This window comes from Harpia harpyja, chromosome 1 (assembly GCF_026419915.1).
Source record: "Harpia harpyja isolate bHarHar1 chromosome 1, bHarHar1 primary haplotype, whole genome shotgun sequence".
Classification (NCBI taxonomy): Eukaryota; Metazoa; Chordata; class Aves; order Accipitriformes; family Accipitridae; genus Harpia; species Harpia harpyja.
This window is the reverse complement of record NC_068940.1, coordinates 43198720-43226097: the sequence shown is the minus strand read 5'-3', so window position 1 is coordinate 43226097 and position 27378 is coordinate 43198720. Positions and strand designations below refer to the sequence as shown.

The 27378-nt window shown below is 39.6% G+C and overlaps 1 protein-coding gene across 6 annotated transcripts in view; it reads left to right on the top strand.

Annotated features, from left to right (window-relative positions):
- The window catches only part of PTPRT (protein tyrosine phosphatase receptor type T), a 492692-nt gene that overhangs the window by 204427 nt on the left and 260887 nt on the right, over positions 1-27378 (top strand). For all 6 annotated transcript variants that reach the window (XM_052789835.1, XM_052789817.1, XM_052789853.1 and 3 more), the window contains exon 6: positions 1975-2149. In XM_052789835.1, coding sequence (XP_052645795.1) covers positions 1975-2149 — 175 coding nt within the window. The remainder of the gene's footprint in view (positions 1-1974; positions 2150-27378) is intronic.

The following is a 27378-nucleotide window of genomic DNA, read 5'->3' as shown; positions in this document are numbered from 1 at the left end:
GAATAGTTCTTCACTTCTGCTTTATTATGCAATCTTCTTTCCTCTTGCCCTCCAAAAATGTCCTCAGCCCAGAGCCAGTGACAATATGCTAAGAAGAAAACCTGAAGTCTGAGATTACTACCTGGATGGTGAAAATGGGCAAAACCAGTTTGTACCCACTGTTTTTCTTCCTCCCAGTTGCCCTTGGCTGCACTGATAGTAGATTGTTCCTTTCAGTCACTCACTAAAAGACCAAAACATTCCCTCTCTTAATGTCTATATTTTCACTCTACTGGTTGGACTTAAAAGACTGGGTTGTGCTATTCAGGTGGGTGTAGTAACAAACTTAAGAACTCATTTTCAGTTCTAGAGTTAGAAATGGAACATATATCGAACTGAAGATGTGGAGTGCATGTTTCCTAGTGAAGGGCAGAATTATTTCTTCTGCCCTTTGAAGTGCTCTGATATGCGGACTCCCACCATTACCATGCACTATACATAAAGACCTTCTAGAAGCTTTTAAAATACTTGAGCTCTTTGCTTCTTCTAAACTTCTGTGCCATTAAAAACCTAATATCCCAAACAACTCAAGAGGATTCTCTTGCTATATGTGCTGTGCGCGTACATAGGGCCAACATAAACTTTCAGAATGCTTAAGCCAGTCACCAGTTTTTATTCTCAGCTTGGACTGATGTGACTGAGGGCCTGACCACCCCATATTTGTAACATCTGAGGCAGACAAGAATGGCCTTTGCCATGGTTGCTATGACATTTATAGTCAAATAATTAACAGATTTACTCAAACTTTTTTAATGACTTCAGACTTTTTAATAAACTTTAAAAATAACAATTTCAAATCTAGTTTAAATACTAGGGGAGGAATTGGTTTACCTAATCATAAAAATGAAAATTAGAACTGGGAAACAGGCTTGAGTTGGTGAGAAATGTAGTTGGCATTATGTAAAAATGACTTGACAGTCGCTTCAACTGTTCTCTCATCACAGCTGTTCTAAAAATTACATTTTTATCTGAAATTTATTAACCTATAGTGTACTTTTAGCATCTACTGAGATATATTTTTGGCTTATTCTTTATCTTTTTTGGGTTCTTTCAGTGAAATCTTTCTACAGTTATGACTAGATGTGTGTGAAAACACTTCTGACCTGAAGCAGTATGAGCCTTTTCCTGTGAGAAGCAAGGCTTTGGGAGGAAATCGTTATTGTTGCTAGTGGAAACGTGGTTTCCATTCTCTAAAATTGAAACATTTAATGAAAATAGCCTTGGAAACACACCCAAAAACTGATTACTGGAAATCAGCAAACCAGCAGTGTGTTTTCCTTTGAAACTCCTAATAAACTAGACCAAGTGAGCAAGTTCAGATGTTCATGCTGTGGAGAACTACTATTTCTAGCTAATTCTTCATCTGTTCTCTTCCAGTTGGGAAAATGTAGTCTGGCATTGGTAGAGAGGTTTATTGAGGAATGTTGGACATATAAGGATGTCTCCTCATCCAACCAATTTATTTAAATTGGTCCAGAATCAAAGTTTTACATCTGAAAATGCCAAGTTTATCAAATCTGTTCATTTGTAGCATTTTCCCAGGTGTACACAAACCATTCAGTTGTCATATTTTCATATACTAGCCAGGCCTCTAAATATGCTGTGTAGAATTGCATAGTCTGAGCTGTCAGTCTCTGGCCTTTTCAGTAAATATAACACATCAAATGCCCAAATATGTTTCAAAAATTAAATAGAAGTGAAAACTTACATATATGTGTAAGACTATTTAAGCCCTAGTTCATACAATCTTGTAAATTTTTCGAGGTTATGGCTGGCAGTCTTGTCTTGAAAAGTTGTGCTTGTATAAAATCTAGCCTTGTGATGTGAACACAAAGGTCTGAGCAATGTTAAGAAGCATGACAAAGAATGAATTACACATGAATGCATATTTGTGTCTCTCTTCATAACTTGCATTATTTTTGTCTGCCTTTACAGCAGTGGAATGGAAGGGACACAGCATTAATGGTCACTCGAGTGGTCAACCATAGACGTTTTTCTGCTACTGTCAGTGTAGCTGATACCTCTCAACGCAGTATCAGCAAGTACCGATGTGTCATTCGTTCAGATGGTGGATCTGGAGTTTCGAATTATGCAGAATTAATAGTGAAAGGTACGTTGCATTAAAACAGTAAGTTTATGCAAGTTGAGTATTTCCTCCCAGATGGCAACTATGTATAAAACTTGACATCCTATTGGACCTTCTTCTTTCATTCATATTAAATTTAAGTAAGAAAAAAGGGTAAAAGTGATATGAATTTCAATAATTTTCTTAAAACAATTATTTGAATCGAAACTTTGGATACAGCCCTCTTTATAAGCTTTTGTAGTAATGCATGGTAGCTATGGATACTTTTACTGTAGTCAGCTAAACAGTCTGGCTGTCAGTCAGCTTCACCTGCCTTTCTTTACAATATTTTATCAGGCATAAATAATCTTGTGATGGAGCATTGCATGTCGGAAGAGTCTGTTCAAGGCTGCTGGGAGTAAATGACAGGAGTGATTCTGCTGATGTCCTGAAGTACACAGTAGAAGCATCAGTAGTTCTTGAAGGATGCTAGGGTTTTAGCCCTGTTATTTACTGTGATTGAAGAGCTGATGCTGTGCCTGACACATGCAAGATGTGTCTTAATCTTGCCTTCATGAGGCATGCAGTAAAGTGCTATTTACTGTGCAGCTGATTTTTTTTTTCTTTCTTTTTTTTTTTAAACTTACCCTGACCTGCACCACAGGGATGCTCACTGACTCTTAGGTGGAGAGATCAGAAGGTGGCTAAGTCGCTTCTGAGACATTCTGTGTTTGGGGTGGGGGTGATGTGAGATGGGGGGAATTTGAAGTATGGGTCTGCTCACAGAGTATAATTTTGTTGATCTAAATGTTTCACTTTTCTGTGAAAATGGAGGGCTGCTGTAGAAACGAGATCACTTTTGTCCACTGTATTACTTTCTGCCACCTTACTCTGTCATTTGATGATCAGTATACTGATGCATTTACAATGCCTTAAATACAGTGTTGCGTGGTGCAGATATTCAGACTACACAGATCGTGAAGAGAGTGGTCCTGTTAGATGCCAAGTGCTTTTAATTCCCACTCGGTGATCTTGTGCTTTGTTCAAATCTGGAGGAATTAATTCATGATTAAAAAGAAATTGAGTTGCCGAGAGTAGTGTATCTAGTATTGTATCGTAGCTAAATAGAGGGAAGGCAATCTTCTGGAGCAACCAAATATCAGAATATGCTACATTGAATAGGTGCCTGACACTTTCATATTCATTGATATAAGAAGGGAAAAAATAGAAGAATTAGTTATAAACATGAATGGCTGGATGTCCTTTGGGGAGAGATGTTGATAGATTCATTGCTGGATTACTCAGGCAGACACCTAGCTAGAAGAAATTTTAGGGGAGTAATATTGTTATGGGAAGGTACACTCCTCTGCTCCTTGCTCCTGTTTAGTAAGCAGGTAAGGTTAAATGGTTCATCTGAGGTTAGTTTGATACAGCACGGTGACACACTGGGATTGCATGGATGAATGCTTCCAAACAGTCTGACTAATTTTAGTGTGGATAATAGCAAATTTGTAATGCATGCACACAGGCTGAAATGAAAGCAAATTGGAATTGTTTAATTCTGAAGAGATGTTTATTGAATTGCAATAATGTACTTGGGTATACATTAAATTAGTCTGTAATTGACGTTTTGCTCAATTGATAGTCCTGCCCCTAAACCCACTAAATCCAAGCTGTAATACTCAGCTTCTGACATGCCTTCTCTTGATCAGTTGAACATAAAATCATAGGGGATTTCTTCAACAAAGGTTAAGGTTTAAAAGTGTATCTGTATATCTTTTTAATGTAAAGATCTGTTTGCTTCCCTATGCATAAGATGTTTTATTGTAGTATTGAGAAAGGAAAGAGTAATTTACATTTCTCAATATTGAATGATAATATTTGGTAGATACAGAGAGAGAGGTTTTGCTTTGAGATGCGTTTACTTCTTCTACACCCTAAATTGGAACAATAGATAACTATTTTGGCAAATTAAATGAGCAATGAAATTAAACATGCACCACCTTCTGCCACCCCTCCCCCCCTAAAGTCCTCCCCTTATTGTCTATGTGGACATCTTTACTAGGAACAGTGTATTATTGTAAAGTAATTACTGGAAATCTTATACAAAAGATCATAACTTTATTAATTTCAAATTATTACAGTATATTCAGTGGCAGGAGATACCTTTGTAGTACTGTGAAAGTGCTTTTCTGTAGAAGCTATTTGCTGTATATGCTAATACTTTTCTGTCTTCTGACTCTGTTGCAAGGCTTGTGTAAATGACAATACATTTATTCTTCTCTTTGCACTCTAGAATCATAATAGTCAAGCCAGAGAAACCTATAATTTTCATCTGTACACCTTACCATCCTTTGGTGCTCCAGTGGAAATAGCTCTCCTCTATTTCTTATCCCTTGCTGTTGCACATATAGTAATTTAATACAATTTTGTACAGGGCAGTTTTAAAAAACCCCAGAGATTCTATGTCTTGCTATACTGCTCACATATGAATGGAATGCTTGTTGTCTGTAATTTTCTTTTAAGTAAAAGCTGCGTGGCAGTTACTGATATTCTGAACTAAATGTAGGTTTTGCTTGAGTAAAGATTGTTTAAAATACTGTGGAAATTGGCTGGAATCTTATCATTTAAGGTCTGTATTAATGATAGTGTCCTTCCAGGACACCTGTCACATTATGTAAGGTTGTGAATAGCATTTTAAACTCTGTGTATGTGTGTATATGGACATTTGTTTGCAATTGTATTTTTTTTCCTGATCCCTTTCAGATATTCTGGATGCCTAAATTAATTACTCAATACATGGTGGGAATCCACAGAGAGCTGATAAAGAGGGAATATTACAGCATCTATAACCTATTTTTCATGAGCCAGTTTTTCTGAGCTTTTCACTCTCCAGGAAGTCCCTCAAAATTATTTTGTTGCTACCTGATGCAAATTCTTTTAAGGCTCATGGCATTTTCTCAGGGTCTGTTCTGCTACTACAGGGGTAGGAGTGCTCAACAGAGTCCCTCTACAGACCTCCAAGGGTATGTTTTAGATCTCTTCAGTTTTGTCTTAGTTGATTTTCAAAGTGTTTGGTTAGTCAACATGGATGAATAACAGTCTGTCTCTTAACTGAGTGGCTTTCCATCATCCTTGTGATATTTGGGACAGCTTGTCTTTTATCAGTCACTCTTTTCTTGAGGTTTTTAGACGTGAGAAGCTGATGCCTTCAGTGGCACCAGAGGGACAGGTAGGGGTTTTTTTTTTTTCAGAGTTGCTTACTATTTTTTGTCTAGGTCTTTTCTGGTATGATGTTAAATAATTAGAAATTTAAATAAATCTATATATTTAAGCTTCTCTAGTATTAAATATGCTGTGCAAATTCCAGATTCACATTTATAAGGCAGACTTATCAAGGAAAACCTCTACATGTATTTTGACTGTCTCAGTATTTATTATTTGAGATGTGTCCAGAATAGTTTCAGTTAATTATGAAACAGCAGGACGTCCTATTAGGAGACAAAGTTTTCTGGAGCTTAAAAGTAGTAAGAAATAAAAACATCTCTATTCTACAGCTGAGCCTGATCTTGGTCTGGAGCTGGCCCTAGAAATGTCGCACTAGGCCCTCCATAGGTTTCCTTGAATAAAACAAGTGCACGTTACACATATACTCTGAAGTAGAGCTTGTTCTTGGGATGAAAATATAATTGTCTTCAACATAATTGTTTAGGATGCTCACAAACTCCAAAGTCTTTCACTTTGTATACAGCAATTACTAAGAGAAGTGGTAGATATGAAAAAGATTCTTTAAAGTTTTTGTTTGTTGGTTTTTTTTTTTTAATTTATTTTCATCCCTCATGCATGGATAGTTCTATACCCCAGGATATTCATGCCAAATGTACTCATTAAAACTAGCATAATATCCTTGCCATCATGGCGTAAAATAACTAATGTTTCTGTGGTTGTCCTAAAGTCCCCATATTTGACTCAGGAGATTGGGGGCGTTGATATGAAAAGTAGACACTGTACTGCAACTATCCTCTTTTGCTATCAGAGTGTCTGAAAGACTGATCCACTGCCTCCCTTGGAACCATTTAGGAGATAAGCTCAGCTGTGGTATATGTGCGTTTTAGATTTTACTGTTAAAAATTTTTTTTTTTTCTAGTATGCGTTAATGAGTTCAGATAGGAATTTTCATGCCTTCCAGCTACTTATCAGACTCATCCAGATCACAGAAGTTGCTGGGTAGGTTTGAATTCATCTGCCTGAGTAATGCACATTAATCAAGGTCCTCGAAGTTATCACCTCGTGAACAGGAGAAAGTCTCTTCCTGATGCTACCAACACTATCAGTACAACTGTGATAATGAGGGTTTCCCTCAGGCTGAGCGATATCTCTTCCTCTATTTTTTCCAGTTTACACGAATAGATTCAGTTTGCAGAATTTACATGTACTGTACCATGAGAAGTTAAGTATAGATTTGATAAAGCATGTAATGATATTGCTCTTTTGAACGCTACGCCAGTACAGAATGGGTTTTGTGTGTGTGTGTATGTGAACCTTTTGTGAAGGTTATGCTGCCTTTGAAATTACTGAACAAGGGAGAATGGCTTCATGATTGTAGGGTGTCTGAAAAAGCCACTTACATTCCTTTATTTCTTTGCAGTCACAGTGGTGTAGCGACTGTAATACTCCCTTCCTTGGTGTTCGCATCTGGCTGGTAATCACCTGAACTTGGTTTTGCTCTGTTTAATCGTCTAGTTCAGTGTAGTTCAGTAGCAGTTGCTTTAACTCAGTTTTAATCATTAGGTGGGTGTGTGGTGAGAAAAGGGGAGGCAAAGGGACTACAAACACTCATTCACTTCCACCAAGAGTTTTAATTCCACTTTCTCTTCTTTCAGTCCAACTTAATATCTTTCTGTGAAGTGGATGGGAGAGATAGGAAATCAAAGCCGTTGTTTCATAGAAATTAGCAGTTAGTATTAGTAGAAGGATCCGGAGTACAGGTAGTGTTTTCCTCAATCCCTTCAGTGGCAGGGAAATACACTGAAAGGAACAGGAAAACACACCTGGTCAATACGTGGCTCAGAGGCTGGTGACATAGGTGGAATTTTGGGTTTTTTGATCATGGGGAGGTTTACACAGCACCGGGCTTGCTAGCGACAGATGGTGTCCAGCTGTCTCAAAGGGGTAAGAGAATCCTTGCTCATGAGATGGCAGGGCTCATAGAAAGGGCTTTAAACTAGGTTCGAAGGGGGCAAGGGATAAAACTAGGTGCACCAGAGATGAGCCTGGGGGCAGCGTGCCGATGTTAGGGGTGGATTCGATGACCCAGCTCAAATGCACCTATGCCAGCGCACGCAGCATGGGCAATAAACAGGAGGAGCTGGAAGCCATTGTGCAGCAGGATAGATATGACTTAGTCGCCATCACGGAAACATGGTGGAATGACTCCCATGACTGGAGTGCTGCAATGGATGGCTCCAAGCTCTTCAGAAGGGACAGGCAAGGTAGAAGAGGTGGTGGGGTGGCTCTTTATGTTAGGGAATGTTTTGACTGTTCAGAGCTACACGATTCTGATGACAAGGTGGAGTGCTTATGGGTGAGGGTGAGAGGGAAAGCCAATAAGACAGATATTGTGCTGGGAGTCTGTTATAGACCGCCCGACCAGGTTGAAGAGATGGATGAATTGTTCTACAAGCGGCTGGCAGTAGTCTCAGAATCGTGTGCCCTTGTCCTTGTGGGGGACTTTAACTTTCCAGACATCTGCTGGAAATACAACACAGCAGTGAGTAAACAATCTAGGAGGTTCCTGGAGTGTGTGGAAGATAACTTCTTGACACAGCTGGTGGGTGAGCCAACCAGGGGAGGAGCCTTGCTAGATCTATTGTTTATGAACAGGGAAGGACTGGTGGGAGGTGTGATGGTTGGAGGCCGTCTTGGGCTTAGTGACCATGAAATGGTAGAATTTTCAATTCTTGGTGAGGCAAAGAAGGTGGTCAGCAAAACCACCGCTATGGACTTCCGGAGGGCTAACTTTGGCCTCTTCAAGGCACTGGTTGAGAGAGTCCCTTGGGAGACGGTTCTGAAGGGCAAAGGGGTCCAGGAGGGATGGACATTCTTAAAAAAGGAAATCTTAATGGCTCAGGACCAGGCTATTCCCATGTGCCGCAAGTCGAACCGCCGAGGAAAACAACCGGCCTGGCTGAATGGGGAGCTTTTGCTAGGACTTAAGAAAAAAAGGAGAGTTTATAATCTCTGGAGGAAAGGGCGGGCAACTTGGGAGGAGTACAGGGATGTTGTTAGATCATACAGAGAGAAAATTAGAAAGGCGAAAGCTCAGCTAGAACTAAATCTGGCCACTATCGTAAGGGACAACAAAAAATGTTTTTACAAATATGTTAACAGTAAAAAGAATCCCAAGGAGAATATCTATCCTTTAATGGATACAGAAGGGAACGTAGCAACCAGTGAGGAGGAAAAGGCCGAGGTACTGAATGCCTTCTTTGCCTCAGTCTTTAATAGTGAGTCCAATCATCCTCAGGGTACTCCACCTCATGAGCTGGAAGGTAAGGATGAAGAGCATAACATACCCCCCTTAATCCAGGAGGAATTAGTTAGGGACCTGTTACGCCATCTGGACACTCACAAATCTATGGGACCTGATGGGATCCATCCAAGAGTACTGAGGGAACTGGCAGAGGTCCTTGCCAAGCCACTCTCCATCATCTATCAGCGTTCCTGGTCAACAGGGGAGGTCCCAGAGGACTGGAGGCTTGCCAATGTGACTCCCATTTATAAGAAGGGTTGGAGGGAGGATCCGGGGAACTACAGGCCTGTCAGCCTGACCTCGGTACCGGGAAAGATTATGGAACGGTTTGTCTTGAGAGCACTCACACGGCAGCTCCAGGATAAGCAGGGGATCAGGCCCAGTCAGCATGGGTTTACGAAAGGCAGGTCCTGCTTGACCAACCTGATCTCCTTCTATGACCAGGTGACCTGCCTAGTGGATGAGGGAAAGGCTGTTGATGTTATTTTCCTAGACTTCAGCAAGGCCTTTGACAGTGTCTCTCATGGCATACTCCTTGAGAAGCTGGTGTCTCATGGCCTGGATAAGTGCACTATTCACTGGGTGAAAAACTGGCTGGATGGCCGAGCCCAGAGGGTAGTGGTGAATGGGGTGAAATCCAGCTGGCGGCGGGTCACGAGTGGTGTTCCCCAGGGCTCGGTGTTGGGCCCTGTTCTGTTTAATATCTTTATTGATGATTTGGATGAGGGGATTGAGTGCACCCTCAGCAAGTTTGCAGACGACACCAAGTTGGGAGGCAGGGTCGATCTGCTTGAGGGTAGGGAGGCTCTACAAAGAGATCTGGACAGGCTGGATCGATGGGCTGAGGCCAATTGTATGAAGTTTAACACGGCCAAGTGCCGGGTCCTGCACTTGGGTCACGGCAACCCCATGCAGCGCTACAGGCTTGGGGAAGAGTGGCTGAAAAGCTGCCTGGCAGAGAAAGACCTGGGGGTGCTGGTTGACAGCCGGCTGAATATGAGCCAGCAGTGTGCCCAGGTGGCCAAGGTGGCCAACGGCATCCTAGCCTGCATCAGAAATAGTGTGGCCAGCAGGAACAGGGAGGTGATTGTTCCCCTGTACTCGGCACTGGTGAGGCCGCACCTCGAGTACTGTGTTCAGTTTTGGGCCCCTCACTACAGGAAAGACATTGAGCTGCTTGAGCGTGTCCAGAGAAGGGCAACCAAGTTGGTGAGGGGCCTTGAGCACAAGTCTTATGAGGAGCGGCTGAGGGATCTGGGGTTGTTCAGTCTAGAAAAGAGGAGGCTGAGGGGAGACCTTATTGCTCTCTACAACTACCTGAAGGGGGGTTGTAGTGAGGTGGGTGTTGGTCTCTTCTGTCAGGTGGCTGGAGATAGGACAAGAGGAAATGGCCTCAAGTTGAGGCAAGGGAGATTTACGTTAGATATTAGGAAAAATTTTTTTACTGAGAGGTTTGTCAAACATTGGAATGGGCTGCCCAGGGAAGTGGTTGAGTCACCCTCCCTGGAGGTATTCAAAAAGCGAGTGGACAGGGTACTCCAGGGCATGGTTTAGGGGGCATGGTTAATGGTTGGACTTGATGATCTTGAAGGTCTTTTCCAACCGAAATGATTCTATGATTCTATGATTCTATATGTGCTCTTTCAAAAGGAAACATTTCCTTCTCCTTCTGTTTAACTTCCAAAATAGAACTGGGAAATGAAGCCATTTCCTTGAGAACTGATTAATGTATACTTTATGTACAGGATCCAATCTTCAGAACTGCACCAAGTGCTACACAGACGTGCAGTCATGTTCCAGCATGTGCATTCCTTGTTTCTCATGTTTACATTAGTCAACAGGTATAAATTAGAATAAGCATATCCAGAAAGAATACAAAACTACAGCTGGGGTACAAGGAAAGTTCATGAACTAATGGTGTATTGACAATTCAATCTATATTTTTTCCCAACCTTTTGTATCTCTTTCTTCAGTAGACTTTCTGTGTAAATGTTATTTATTGGTGTGTATTCCAGTAAACCATACCTACCTATTAACCTCCTATTTTAGAGAAAGCCCCTAACAAACAGTGCAGCTGGCGGAAGCAAGGATACTGGCAAAACACAAATGAATGTGTTTCAGCCTACCTAGGATTACACTTATGTTTGAAAAGTATGGACGAGGTAATTTCACATGTTTCATGCTGCCTTACATCTTGCAGAAAGATAGCAGTAATGTGTCTTCCTAGTATATTGCTGCTGGGTGTAAAGACTGTTAACTATTTACTCAAGTTCTTGGGTTTTCAATGCTGGAGGCTTCCATTGTGCTGTATTATCCATTTGTCAGTCTACAGTCTTGCAACCACCAGTTCTCATTTATTTTTAAAAGTAAGGGTGGAGTAGCAGTTACTTGGCCAGTATTACTTTTCCTCCCTATTAGCTTTCTAGCATGCTTGTCAAGTGTAGTCAAAATACAGAATTAATGCTTTATATCACTTTTTCTCCAACCTATGCTGCTGTTTCTAGTAGGGTGTGTTCCTGCTAGATTATGCCTGTGGTTTATATCACGTAGTCTGAACTCTCAGCCTTTTCAGTTTCTAGTTAAAATTATCAAGAAGGTTTAAGGCAACTCCATAGAAATTAATTCAGGACTGTTGATACTCAGAAAAGAGCATCAAATGCTAAGGACATATCCCAAATGTCTTTGCTAACTGGAAACTTTCTTGCAGTGGATAAGTTGGTAACTCAGACCACCAGACGTGTGCCATTGTAAAATGTATCTGGCAGCTTTTCATTGTTCTTTGTTTCTTTTTAATGTACAAATTTTCATGCAAGTTGATTGCTAATGATGCTTATGTGACATTACAATTCAAAATTACACTTTTTTTTTGTTTATGTCTTAGCTAAAAGATTTAACAGAAAAGATGAGTCACATTCCCTGTTAACTCTCTTCTGCTCATCTTTCTTCTGCCTGTTTAATTGTAGGGAAGTTATTAATGGGCTTCTGGAAAATACAATCTAAAGCTGTTCTTAATTTACCCACCCTGTGGTTACAATCCTGTTAAATGCTTTTAATTCAAGAGAAGTCCCTTGAAGTATCATCTGTCACCATACTTGAATGTTGGTGAAGAGTCTGATATGATTTAGGCATACTTGGACACTTGTAGGATATAATTGTTGGGTATGAGCTGTTATCTCAGCAGGAAAGATATCCTTTTCACATAAAAATATTAATACTGTTGCAGTGGAAAGAAACCCAACCTAAAAAAGTAATGCTTTACTTGATATGAAATGGTATGAAAGGATGATTATTAATGTGAGAACCTTTAAGAATAAAACAGCAAAACAAAGAGTGTGTTTACGATACAGTGAGACCTATAGATCCCATCTGTATAGGAGAAACAATTTCCAATGAAGGGAGTAGACTGTGCGTAGATGCAAATGTCTCAGACCGATGTGATTATTGGAACTTTTAAAAATTTTGTGGTGCTAGACACAGTGTAAAGAAGCATAGTTACTGTTCTTTTTCAGAAATGCAGTAGTTACTGCAGCTAATAGGCTTTCTGCAAAGGTATTGTATTTGTTGTAGGGTGACTGAACTAAGAAGTTCGAAATCACCTGTGGAAGGGATAATTTCTGTCCTGAGCAAAGTGCTAATGAATTCCCCAGCTATCTTTGCCTTGATTTAAACTTTACTCTTTGTTGGCAGCATACTGTGAATCTGCTTAATGCATGGTTGGGTTTCTTAGGATCTGTGAAATGTGTGCCTAGCTTTTATATTTATTTTTATTGTTTAAAAAAAAAATTACACAGCAAGATATAGAACAGTTAAAAGCAATGTGTTGGTTCCCAGTGATCTGTGCTAAAGACCACCCTACCTTCATTTATTTTAGTTAGCTTTTTTCCCTTTGTACATCTTGAACCATCTTTGATTGTGTTGAGGTCTAACCCTTTCTTAAACAATCTTTCTTCATGTGCGTACTCAACCTTCTTACAGACTTCCAGGTCTGTGTGTTACATGCACGCCTCTACCTTCTTTTCTTTTGAGCATACCACTACATATGCTGCAGCTGATCTACTATATGGGCACTTGTTAAACTACTCTGCTGGGTTTGGAGGTTATAATCCTAAATAAAGACGATTGCAAGTTTTGGAGGAAAGAATGGTGGAGCCTTGTAAAACACTGAATGGTTGAGTTCAGAGCTAAGGACATTAGCATTATGGCAGCTCCAGAATCTTTTTAGCTTCAAAGCTAGGAAATGACAAGTCTTCCGAAGTCTGTTAGGGGTGCTGAATGGAGGCCATTCAGCAAGCTTGTGTTAGGTATTCAGATGAATGGGATTTTTAAAGTTTGCATAGCATTTACCTCTAGAACGATGGAGCTGAATTGCTTTGCTTTCAAAGCCAGTATAACTGAACTCCAGGGAGAAGCTGGGCGTTGGTATGTTTGCATTTGTCATATCTGAATGAAGAGATTAAAGAGCATGTTTCTGTGTTAAGGAAAGAATGATCACTTTGAAGTTAGTTCCCCATTCAACTGTGAGATTATTTGAGGCAAGAAAATAGCCAAAATTGCGGTTTTGAATTGAGATTTTGCAGTCCTCCTCCGTCTCTACTCAATTGAAGAATGCTTCAGTTTTCTGAGCAAATAATTTCCCAGCATCCATTCTATCTGTAAGATGATGAAATACACTTCTCATAGAATCGCCACCGTAAAATCTGTTGTGCTGTTTTTCAGCTATGATCTGATGTGATAATCTTCTGCCATGTTAAATACCACCACTTGTTCCCCTCTTTAACTGGTGCTGGGGCACTGGTTCAGATCACATCCTCACTGTTACCCCTGTCCTGTGACTTTTAAAGAATGCTTTAGATCTAAGGGCAGAAATCTGCTGAGCAGCAGTTAAATAGGGTGGTGATTACAGCAAGCCTTGCCACTATTTTAATCATTAGCCTATCAATTTGAGAAGAAAAAACCCCAAATATGACATTTCCTAGCTCTCTACAGTCCATACTGCCTGCTGAACAGCTACGCTATAACACCTTCAAGGTGGACCTTGTAAAACTCTGGCTTAGCTTCTTCATAGACCTCTCCTAGTATTGCTGATTTTTCTAACTTTCCTTTTATCATATTATGAATGATTTCAACTGCAGCGTTGTGCTGTGCTGCACAAATATGTAAAAAATCCCTCTCTGAAGAAGTTATTACAGTCCTCTTTCTTCTTTTTTTAACCAGCTTTCTCTCCAGTGCTTCTCTTGCCTCTCTCTCTTTCTCAGCAGGAAACTTTCCATCAGTACTTGTTTGTATGTGAGGAAGATGCAAATAGCTGCAAGACTTAGGCTATCTCTCTTTGGATCCTATAAATCAGTCTTTGCATATGCTTTACTGTCCTATTTATTAGCCTGCAGCTAATACTGAATTACATGACAGACTACAACTTACAAACTGTTTGTTCCCTCAGCAGGATACACACAAATTAAAATGGAACAGGTTTGGATTGCTTACTTCCTTAATTTTCTATTTTCTTTCCTTCATATTGTGGCAAATCCTTCTTTTGTTGCTGCTGCTGCTTGTGAGTTTTTGGCTGACCCTTGTGAATGCTGCTGACCATGTCCTGTTGCCTTTTAATCAGCAGTATGCTATTATTCAGTCTTCTGACCCGGGTTGCTCACTAAATAGTGATTTGTCAGTATTTTTCCGGGATTTTGAGGTTGAAACTCTAAGTATAAGCACTTGTGTGCTTGCTCTTTACATTGTTTTCTACCATCTCCCTTCTACTTAACCATACCTTTAACATACCTTTGGCCTACTTGATGAGTCTTGCAAATAATTTACTTTTGTTTGCCTTGTGTCAAGAATATGGTACCTTAGGGATGATCAAGAATTTTGGTACGTCAGTTTTGTTGCCTATTGGTTAGGCCATTCAGAGCATGCATCAATCACTTTGCTTGTGGAAAGTTTTATGATTATTGTTGTAGTCACAAACCCTTATGCTCTTAAGAACTGAAATCTTGTAGTGGACAAGCATTTTGTATAAATTTCTGTATATCTAACTATAAGAAGTCCTAAGTGTAATATTTTTTCAGTAATTTCTTTTTCAGGATTTAAAATGGGGGAATGTTCACTTGATGCCAATATTAAATTAGGTATTGAAAGCTCTTAGAGCATGAGTCTTGATTTTGTAAATGGTCTCTGACAATTGAGTGCTCGCTCTATTTTCTACTGCCTACTAAGAAAGGACAGGACTACATTAAAAGCTCTATGGATCAGGTGACACATGTTGAAGGTAGACAAGGCTTAACTCCACTATCTAGAATTGAGTTGCACACTGACAGTAATTAGGAAAAATATATTCTTTGTCTCCAAGATATAACCTTTTCGCCATGTGCATGGTCCTCTTCAAAGCTCTGACAATTGGATATAATTTAGCATTAGTTAACACTGCATTTATTCAAGGAGTCTGAGGAAACTCATTCTGTTACAGAATTATCCTCAATTTCACCATAATTCCTTTTTATGTCATCTTCTTGGAATCACAGTACTGTTATAGTCTTTGCAGTAGGATTATTGGTATTTCCTGAGCAAAAAGGAAATTTTAATACTCTTCATTATAGCTGTGATAGTTTCAGTAGGAATTAGACTGTTCTTTCTTCCAAGATTTACTTTCAAATTAGAGGATCTGAATTTTCTGCATGCCTCAGCCCCAGGTGTAGCACTTCTATACTCATAAGGAAGTTTTATTGTTTTTCATATATCTTATCTCACTTATGGATGTAATGACAGAAAGAAAAATGTTTAATCTAATTTGACCTTTTGCAATATGCAACCTATAGAATTTACAAGTCATTCTTGCATCATGTGCAATACCATATGAATAAAGCAGAATAGTTTTAAAAAGAGATTGATCATGATTAAAAGTTTTTAAATTATAGAAAATCTCAGTAGCTTTAGGTAAGCTCTTTACTTAATTATCTTCACTGCTTAGTGTCTATACCTTATTCCAGTCGAAAGTTTCCAGCTTTTGCATCTAACAGTCAGATCTTAAGTCTTCCTGCTAAATATAATAAATCTTGAGGTATTAAATGTTTTGTTGTTGTGTAGGAACTTGTATTGACCATGACCTTGGCTTTGTTCGGTTCACTTACGTAAGTGTCTTAAGTATCTTTGCAAGGTCCCTTGTTCTGTTGAAGTGCTGCTGTCAGTTCTGGGGAAAGTTTCTCAAGCTGGATTTTCACATATATTTGTGAAACTTTCTCTTGTTTCTGCAATGAATACACTTAGTTACGATATTTGTTCTCTTACTTGTTATGGAATAGCAACAATTTAAGCACATAGATTCTGCGTGCCAAATTCTAACACAAGCCTTTTCAGCCGTGATAAAGAAAAGAACTATAAACATGTACTACATGCTTAAGAAAAAGTACTTTTTCCACACAGAATGTTTCAGATTGTTTCATGTGACAGGAGATGGTCATTGCCTATGTGATGAACTTCTGGACTCAATACAGTAACAAATAATAAATGTATTAATAAGAAAGTGTACAGGATGCCTTAAGGAATGTCTAATGGAGATTTGATGGAAGCTGTTGGTTTTTGGTTCAGGTGTGGTAAAACTTAGCATTACTTCTTTTATCAGACAGCCTTTTGGTGTCAGTCACAAACAGAAAAAATAAATGTCTTGAGCCCCCCCAAAAGGCATTTCTGTGTCACAGAAAAGCTTTCATAATTGGGACATGTGAGTATTTTTGTGTGTGCACTTGCACCAAATTTCTAACACTGCCTGTGTACCATGGAGGCTGAACTTGTTCTATAGTATCGAGATGTGTTCACTGGCATGTTAGATTTTGGATATTTTGAAGGAATATGGGGCTTTTGCACACCTACTGTCCCTAGCCTTTGGATCAGTGCATGAGTGCCTCGGGAACCATGTGCTGTTTTATCAACATTGAACTGGCTAGCAAAAATGGGAGCAAAGGGATAAATGAAATGATATTGTCTGTGGCCTTCTTGCTCTGACAGCTATGAAGTCCATCACTGTCATCTTTGTTCCTCAGCTCCATAGCATGTCCTATGGAGATCAGTACCTCATCTAGGAGGTAAATTTTCCAGATTTTTAGCTGGATTTTAGCAAAAGTTTTTCAGAATTCCTTGTGTTTCTCTCTGTATTTATGTGCTTTAACCGTGAAGGGAATAAAGTATTTTGTGAGCATTGGCAACCAGTCTGTCATCAGCAACTAGATGAACTGGTAGTGTGGCCATAATGGAAAATGAAATGCATATGCTTCTGTAATAAATGAGACTCAGATCTTGTTTGGTGCTGGCTCTCCCACCTTTTTCCTTTTTTTGCAGGAGTATTGTGTGGTAGTTTCAGTCTTCCCCAGTTTTTCACAGGCTCTGGAATGCTTTTTGTGGAAATACCAAGACCTATCACCCATCATTAACAACTATCAGTGAACAGCTTACCATGCAGCATATTGGAATTTCTAGCATTCATTACTGCCTCAAAATGCATTTTGTGAGAAAAGAGAAAGAATTGGTCTTTCAGTGTAATACACAGAGTCATAGAATGGTTTGGATTGGAAGGGACTTTAAAGATCATCTAGTTCCAACCCCCCTGCCATGGGCAGGGACACCTTCCACTAGACCAGGTTGCTCCAAGCCCCATCTAACCTGGCCTTGAACACTTCCAGGGATGGGGCATGCACAGCCTCTCTGGGCAACCTGTTCCAGCGCATCACCACCCTCATAGTCAAGAACTTCTTCCTTACATCTAATCTAGATCTGCCTTCTTTCAGTTTAAAGCCATTACCCCTTGTCCTATTACTACACGCCCTTGTAAAAAGTCATACTTTGGAGTCTCTCATAGTGAGCAACCTAAATCAAGACGTATGTTTCAAGCCTGAGCTTTAAACTGAATATAAGCACATATAAAGCCCAGGAGAGGTGAAAAATGGAAGGAGTGTTGTGATTCATGGGGTATTCTGAAACTCTACGTATAATAAAAAACAAAAATAAAAAGATAACTGTTGAGCGTTAAAGAAAAATTCACCTAGTTTTTATATAACTTAACAGGTTAGCAGACACTTCTGGTGTGTCTGTGTGTTACATCGATGACTATAGTTTACTGGGGTGGTGATAATACTATTTGTTGCCCTTAATATGGGAGGTGAGGTGGGATTTTTGGCACAAATCCTGAAGTTTGCTTCAGCCAACGTTTGGGGTTATTTTAGGTGGAAAGGGAGAGGGAGGGTTCCCAGCCAGAGTAATACCTTCCTGGTTATCACAGACATTGTAAGGAGGTCTGCATTGACTGAATGGTCAGACTAATGGAATAAAGGTAGTATGATTATGTTCACCTGTCTAAACCAATACCAGGGGTTGACTGGACCACAAGCATGTAGGAAAATCTTAATTAAGGTTCACAGTAAGCTTAAAGGGCTTCTGTTGTTAACTACCGTGACATGTAAGATAGGCAGGATCCAGCCTTGGGTTAGTCTTGGAAAACTTTGGGTTTATATGAACACCTAAGATGATTCTTGCTCACTATAACAGTTAATGGCTAGATTTTTTTACATCTAAAACTTACTGGTGCTTAGCAAAGGTTCTGTTTTTATCAGTTAAGTTTTATTTTTGCTGCTCAAATCTCAGTAGGTTGGGAGCCTTAGCTGTTTTTTTTTTTTTCTTTCAAGTTTGACTTGAAAATTTCAGATAAGTAGACCTACAACCTGACCTTAATGTGAGGCTTTTTTCTGTGGTTTACAATACTACTGGCTGTTAGTTGAGATAGAGCCTCCCTAGCCATTATAACTAGAAGATAGTCAAATGGAGTGAAACTGGTGGGCAAAGAACTGAACATATGTATTTACTTGAAAAATACAACTTAGTGCTCACTATCCAAGCTGGCTTGTCTAGTGAATGGCTTGAATTTTTTGTGGAAACAGCATATGAATTGGCATATGCACAACGTGGAATGTCTGTGACCTCTAAAGGCGTACAAAACACTCCAGAATATTTTTATATGATGTACTCATATGATTTGCTTAACTCTATAAAGTCTAACCAACCTCAGTACCATCTTTATTCAGTGACAGCTGAACATTCTTTAGGAGCCTGCACCTAACTCCTGGGCTTTTTGGGGTGGGGGTTGTTCCTGAGTTTTGGCAGAGGATTGTATCTCTGCTTCAAAAGCACTGCAGCAGCAAGGAACAGCAGTGTTTCTCTGAGATGTCAGCAGGAGAAAGTAAATAGTGTCAAGGCAAGGACATCAGCAATGGACTAGCTTCTTACCCGAGAAAGGGCTTCCTCAATGGCACTGCCAGGAACTACAGGAAAGCAAATTCTCCTACTCAAAGCATGATCTGAAGATTACTTGAGAGCATGAAGAAATACCCTTCTAAAGTTTAGTACTGTGCAGTTGGTGAGGTACTTTAGATGAAAATTATTTCAAGTGGCTTGTGTACACTAAATTAGCAACCTCCAGTATTTACTGCATTCACTGGTACATGCTGTACTACCTGCTTGAAAAAATAAAAAAGGGAGGTTTCTGTCCTAGGTAAAATCATTGTACATCTTTGTGTCAGTTCTTACATTTTTATATGCACCCGTTACTTCTCTTTCTCATTAGCTGCTCTCTAGGGCAGCAATTCAAGTGACAGGCCATAATGTTATCCACTTATCAACATGTCTGTCCACATCAAAATGTTTTGCTGCAGGTGAGGTGATAGTTTTCCTTACACCAATCAAAATTTTGTCAGTAAGATCAGACAAATGGCCCTCTGGTTTCTGCAACATATGTTTATCCTGTTTCCAATTTGAACAAAGAAAAATACAGTAGGTAATTCTGGTAGAAGTGAAGGGAGAAAATAACTAATAATTGGCCAGTAAGACATAGTAGTGGTTTATTTATAATTACAGCAGTGCACTTCCTTGTATGGGGACTGCACTATTGATACCCATTGCTTTATATGTGTTTTTGTAAAAAGCAAAAGAGGAAAGACAGTTTCTTTAAAAAAAAAAAAAAGAGAGAGAATATTGTACAGAAAATGTCGCTTTTTAAAGTTTTGTTTCTCTATTAAACCAGAATTGCTTGGGCATTGTTAAGCAGAATTTGGTGTCAGACACATACAAGTTACAGTCTCTAATGTGTTCTTTCTCTTACCATTTGTGTCTATTGAACAAACTAATGTTTCAAGCAACTGTATCACAAATCAAGAGTAAAAAGTTCAGCTTGTTGCTGGATATGTGAGATACTGTGTTTATATCCATGGGGAGAAATGAGTCAACTTTTATGATCAAACTATGATTCAGAAGTGCTTTGCGACAAAATGTATTTGAGTAACAAAAAATTGTAACAAACTCCAAAACTGTATTTGTACAAAGCACAAAAGAATCTAACTTGCAGCACAACTTTTGATCACCTCTGTATGTACTTCTTGTCCCATTCACCATTGCAGACTCCATCATGATTTGCTCATCTTTGAAGTTCCTTTTAGGGAAAACGTCACCTATACCTGCCAAATCTGGACTATGTGGTATACAGATTGGCCAGTGGAGCTATACACTTGTAAAGGAACAGAACACTTAGCAGAGCTAAGTGTTTTCCCCAGGTATTACCTACTGGTTATTCAAAAAAAGGGATGTAATTCTTAGAGATCTATATAGCTTTTTGTTTGTTTGTTTTTAACTGTATTTTTTCGATGCTTAGCATTCCCTGTCTGGCCTGGGTAGTAGCTCTGATTACAGACATTATTCAAACATTGCTTCAATGTCACAGTAGTTTATGCACCACGTGTCAAGAATTTCCTGTGCTTTAAGGCTTCTTAAAGGAAAAAGTCATTCTACATGCAGAGTAGAGAATCAAATTGGGTATTTGCTAGACCTTTGTAAATAGATGGAGGCAGGAGACAAACTCAAAGGTGGTAATTCTGGTGGTGTTTGTAATTCTTGGAAGTATTCAAACAGAAGTTTGGTTGTCAGTTGACAATACATGGCATCCAGTCTTCCAGAGCTGAGTACCTAAACTTAAGCAGACCAGATCTTCGTCTTGAGAAATTCAAAGGCATCTGTATCTGCTTTTCTGAGTTAACTGTATAAGTGACTGAGGGACTTGCTCTCTGAGGCCATTTCATTAGACCACTAAAATGAATGCTCAAAATAGGTGTACTAGATATCACTTAATGTGTATGTTATTTCTTATTATTTCTAAAATGGCTGTAGCTGTATGCCATGGTAAGCTTAAAATAGTCTATGTAGTTAGGACAGTGGATGTAGTCATCCAGGAGCTACAAGTGTAGGTACAGATCTTGCTATGCACTGTATCACATGCGTGAAAGCAAGCATTTACTCTACTGCAAATCTAAGCCTGTATTTGTTAATGTTTGTGAAAAACTGAACCCAGGGGACATAACATGATATCTAACTAAATGACTGTGCTTGGGGCCCTGAGGCTAATGGCATAAAATGTGGCAGTGCATTGGGATCACTTACCTGAAATAATACCTCAAACAATTTGTATGTTAAATGAGTTGTCACATATCTTGGTAGGGTCTGCAGCCTGCTTTTCATTATAGATGTTATATTCCTGTTTGGAACCATCACTTGGAGAGGGAAAAAAAAAAAAAGTATTCAGTAAAACCCCGCTGGGTTCAATTTTCAGGAAAATTAACAAATGCAAACTTAATTATAGTAATAAAATTGTGAAGGATGGGGCGTGGTTAATATTGCATGAAATACATGTGCAAGAAGAAAAGGAAAAGAAAATTTTGTAGGGATGTGCATTTGTATCCTTAGGCCCTAACAAGCATGCTGTTCGAATCTATGCATGTTGCTCTGTGATCCTAGAAGTTAATCCAGTGTAGCAGGTGAACACATTGACTTTTTGTTTTAATACACTGCATAGGCATGCCCTGCCCATGAAAGTAAGAAAATTCCCTTTTGCATTTAGTTATATGTGGTTCATTTGCACTTGGCGTTGTTTTGGGATGAGACCTAGATGGATGTCAGAGGACTTGATTAGAGCTTCTCAAACTTAGTTGACAGTGGTCAACTTCCACCATCTCTGGGAATGGCAGCTATCCCTAGCTCTGTGCAGGGCTATCTATGCACTTAAATCCACTCCTTCTTGCATTCTTTTGCGCATCCATCAGAACCAGAGCTTTCCACATTTCTTATCTTCCTACTATATCTCTCCTCTTTTGCCCAGTTCTTCCTGCTTCACTCTGGTCCTATTTCTATATCTTAACCAGGAGACAGGTCTGTAAAATGCATTCTGGAATAAATGGATGAGACTTGGAGCTGGGAGTCCTTGATGCTCATGGGAAGTAATTACTCTATTTGGATCTTTGTGTAGTCACATGATGAACTGTATGAAGGAAAAATAAGTTCCTCTTCTGTTCCCAGCCACAACTCTTGTAAAAGTAAGCCATTATATTTTTACTTGAATCAGTTCTATCACACAGTTTCTGTGGAGTGGGAGAGCTAAAAGGAGACATTTGCTAGATGAATATTACTGCTTGTTGAAGTCACTGTATTGTCAAGCCACAGGCTAATACTACTGGCCTGAAAGAAAGTTTGAATTCACCAGTTTTTCCAAGTGAAAGGCAGGCAGACCATTAGCACAGTGCCTGCGATATCCTAAGTTCACACCAGTTATAGCCAATTAGTATTTTACTTATCAATTGAAAAAGGGATTTCAAATTTAATTAGTCGACAAAAGCCTTTCCTGTTCTTTAAAGACAGCCTTAGGGAGTGCTGGTTTTACACAGGTTAAAGCTAGTTCATTTTTAATACGGTCAGTCTGAATGTCGTAACAAGATTTATTTTGGTACAAGACACTTTACTGTGTCTTGAGAATGGTTAAAAAGAAAGAAACTTCTTGATAACAGCTTTTTCTTTGTGGATTTTTGGAGGAAAAGAAACTCCAGTAAATACTACTGCCATCTGTTTCACATAGGAAATTTTGGGCTGTGAATGTCCTTGCAAAAGTTGAAAAGCCTGTATGGATTTTTTTACTAGTTAAAAATGAGTAATTTTAGAATTTTTGTTTAATTTTTCGTTGATTTGATTGCATTGAACCAGATGTTGTTTTTTTCTCTAAGAGCCCGCACCAAATCAGTGTGCGTGTGTGATACATGCTTTGAGAAAATACGTGGCTAGCAAATTTTGAGAGCATGATCTAGATATTTGAAGATGCAGTGTCTCACACATTTCTTAACACTTAAGTAAGTATGGAAATAGCTGCTAACCTGCTATACTATCTATGATGAATTAGCTTATTTGTCCAAACAGATTTTCTATGTATAATGCACATTTTTGCATCTGTCCACTCCCTTCCCTAGTGTATTCACTGTGGAAGTAAAAACAACTATGATTCCAGAAAGTCTTTTACTCTCTGAGGTAGTGTTCATCACTGTTATGTAGCACATGAATGGAGCAAAAGCTGTGTATCGACTAGAACAAGTAAAACTTCTGCATTGGTTGGAAACTGAAGATATAATCATGAATACTTTTATGTATCTGGAAACAGCATGTTCCTCTAAAAGCTTGCTAATTTTATTTTAAATAGGGAACATAAATATCTGACTCATCTCATACGTCTGCTGTTCTTCTATAGCAAATGCCTTCGCTTCAGTATTCAAGGCATCCAACAATACTTATTCACATGCCACTTGTCTTTTTAATAACTAAATAAGGATTTCTGAATAAGTACCATTAAACAAATCAGTACAGAGCATAAACATCTTTTGTATTATTCCTGATAAAGAAATACCCTGTATTTCCACTCCCCAATTCAACCCTTTCTTTTATTGATAAATCTCTTCTGAGGAGTCTGTGCTAGCAGATCTACTCGACCTCTCTAATATTCTGTACCAGACCGACACGTAGCACTTCTTCGGAAAAGGATTTTAGTTCTTATTCTATGTGGTGGATTAAATAAGTGTCACTGAGTTTCTGAGTACCTTCCAGGAATTTCCTCTGAGTGAACCTTAAATATTCCGTGTGTCTCTCAAGAACTGCAGTTCCTTTTGGGTGCCATAGTTGCTAGATTTGGACTCCAATTCTCCCAGCTGGAGCCTACTAGTAGCAGCATTTGGCACCATGGATAATCTTCCATTTGTATTCATGGTGCATCTCCAGGCATTGTTGCTCTGAGCAGCACCTGTTGGCTCTCTGAAAGCCTTGGACAAAGTGTTCCGCATTGTTCCCTCTACAGTTCCTCTGATTTGGCTCCTTGGTCTCATTCCTTTATTTGTTTCTTTTCACAAGTTCTCTCCTAAAGTCTGTTGCTGTCTTTCTTGAACTTCCTCCCCCTTGTTAATGTGAAGAACTTGCTTGTGGGTGGTCCTGAGTTCCCAGTGGTTTTACAGTAGATGAGGCCTATTAAGCAACTGATGAACAAATAAAGCCAGTTAGCTTGGATTATAGTAGTGATGATTTGCTCATCCTCTGAACTTCGTTGCTGGGAACAGTAAGGCTGGCAGCATCTGTAGACCCTGCCAAAGCCTGTGGTTGTATTCCTAAGCCTGCTCTCTGAGCTAGGTTGTACCTTGGCTCTGATTTCTCATCTTCCACCTGCTAAGACGAAAGAGCCTAATGCTATCCATTGGGCAAGATTGCCCATACTTTGGTCGCTATGGTTGTGCTTAATGTCATCGACCTGTCTGGCTGTGTGTTCCTGGTGGTGCCATCGTATTAATTCATACTTGGGGTCTGATGAGTTTGTAAATATATACAGAAAGCCATCATTTTTGATTAAAACTATATGTCATTATTTAATGTGTATGAAAAAATGAAATTTTGGGTACCATCTTGCTGTTACATAATTTTACCTAAGCATTGTTGTCTGGGTGTGTTAATAAGGAAAGTATCCGGGTATGGAATAGTTTTGTCTCTTATCCCTGTGGCAAGGCAATTAGTGCATCTCTGCTGGCCACTGACTTTGAATCATGTGTGGTTATAGTGCTTTTATTCACAAGCTGTCACTATTACTCTCTAATCTATCTAGTTCACAGGCAAATAAAGTATGCCATCTTTCAGGATTGCATTATAGAATGGAAATAAAAGCAAAAAGATTTAGTAAAAAAGTAATGCCTAAACAGTAGCCTTATTCTTCAGGGAGAAAATAAAATACCTGCTGACAGCTCTTACCTTAATGATGTTCTTGCTTCTGTCAAAACATCAGATGCCCAATCATTTCCATTGGCATTTGCAAGACTCTTTAAAGAGATGCATAGGAAAGCAGAGTGTTTTGAAGGTTGCTTTTTTTTAGTTGGAATCCCTTTCCATAGCCACTGTTTTACTTGAAAAGGATTTTTTTTTTCCATCTGTCCCTTCTGAGATTGATTAGAGAAGGGTTTAGGAGCAAGAGGAAGTGAAGGGTAGATAAGATATAAAATTTACCCAAGTCACAAGTTTCTCTCCTGTAACGTGATTAACCTGTGGGAACTGCTGCTACCCCATATCATTGTAATGATTACAAAAAGAGATATTTGTAACCTAGACAAACTAGCAATGGGGAGCTGGGATACCCTCCTAATCCCAGCCACTCCAGTGTCTTTGTGTGTATTTGCAAGTTACTGGAATTCCTCCTTTGTAGAGGTGTAAGGTGGAGTGGAGGAGGTAGCAATGTCCACTTGGAGATAAATATAATTTTTCCAACATTCAGGATCAGTTCTAGCCTCTTCCCTGCAGGTTCTGGTGCTCTTTACAGGTACCGCTGTCCCCTTCCTAGGTGCACATATCTGTTCTGGCATTTACAGAACAGCACTGCGCATTGCAGTGTGGACACCAGTACTCAGCCCTGTGGTAATTCTGATGTCTTGGAAAGCTTGCATGAGGGTGAGCTGCAATCCATGCTGTAAAATGAGTTGGTTCTCCTCAAATAATGTAAAATCTAAGTCCATCTAATAAATATAGGAGGAGTGAGGGGTGATGTAATTGGGATTGGGGTGCTGAGCCAATCTGTTTGCCTGAGCTGTCACTGAAAGTGAAAGAGGCTCATTGCTTATGGGGAAGGAAAGCCTCAGAAAGCCAATAATTGGGAAGTTTGGGTTCCTAAATTAATTCAGACTCACAGAGCCAGTCCATGAATTCAATTGTTAACTTTTCTCCTAAAACCCCTAAGTCAAAGTGTGTGCTTGAAAGTCTTAAGGTAAGGCAGAGCTCTAAGTCCTGCACCTACAGAGGAGTTAAAAAATGTGAAGAGTGCTATCACAGAGGGGTTGGGTGGTCTGTGTGCTGCCACACTGGAGCAGGGACACTGCTCAGGAAAGAGAGCAGCAGAAGGAGACCAGTAAGCTCAGAGCATCAGGAAGAAGGCGTTACACACCAACCTCCTGCGCTGCCCATCTCCTCTCTGAATGAACATTGAGGGACTGAGCATAACCTGTGGCAAAAATGAGGGAAGTTGACACTGGAAAGGTGGTAAGAGAACTTTCTGGATTAAACTGAGCACAAGGGGAAAGGAGAGGAAAGGTGTTTACTTAACTATCTGTGCAATTGTGTGTGTTCTCCTTTTTTAACTCAACATTCCGAATCACAAATTTGCATCAACTGGTAACAGATTAAGGAAAAAATCCCAAACTGACACTGTTAGACAGCCTGTGACAGCAAGCCATCTTTTTGGTTTCCCTTGATTTTTTTTTTTTTATTTATTTTTTTTTTTTTCTCTCTATCACTGGTCTTGATACTACCTGGAGAGAGTATTTTGCACAGAGGAGATTTATCTGCTCTGGTGTGGAGTCTTCCACAGACTGCGCTGTGGATATCTGCTCCACCATGATACTCTGTGGGATGCAGGTGGATGACCTGCTTCACCATGGTCATCTTCACGGGCTACAAGGGAATCTCTGCTCTGATGCCTGGAGCACCTCCTCTCCCTCCTCCTTCACTGACTTTGGGGTCTGCAGGATTGTTTCTCTCACATTTTTCACATTCCTCTCACACACAGCTGCTGCACAGTGGTTTTTGCCCTTTAAGTGTGTTATCACAGAGGAGTCACCAGTGTTGTTGATGGACTCAGCTTTGAGCAGCGGTGGGTCCATTGTGGAGCTGGCTGAAACTGGCTCTGTCTGACATGGGGGCAGCTCCTGGTCTTTTCTCACAGAATTCATTCCAGCAGCCCTCCCACTTCCAAAACCTTGCCATGTTAAACTAAATATAACTAGGTATGGGGCAATCACAAATCATCTAGTTAAGAGAAAACAGCATCCAATGTTTTCATAGCATAACAATTGCTTGTGGCTTGCTTGCTTTGGGGTATAAATTGGTCTAGTGAGTTCAGAGAAGATTCCCTCCCTTCTTCTATAGAAGTAACATCTAAATAGGAGGTATGGTTGTATCTATCTTTGAGAGTGCCAAAAACTAGCCAGTGCTGGGGCAGGATACCACACTTGATACGCTGCCGATCTGTGATAGCTGGATGTTTATACTTTGTGCCTGGTGCTGATGGAGAGGATGGCAGACTCAAATACAGAGTATATTAAGTAGTAACAAGTTTTACTTCATATATTCTTTATCAATAGCAAACACCCTAGTACACTGATCTTTTTTCCTCCATGTCCACTCAGAAGGCAGAGAGGATGAAAATATAGAGAAATAGGCATCATGGAGCCTAAGCAGTGAAAACAAGAAAGTGATTCCCTGTCCAATTACCCTTTATCCACATAGTTGTTTGCAATCACTCTGGCTGTGTCATGCTGACTGGCAGGGAGATGTGGACAGGATAAGAATGAATCCATTGCAAATGGACAGCATTTTCTCTTTT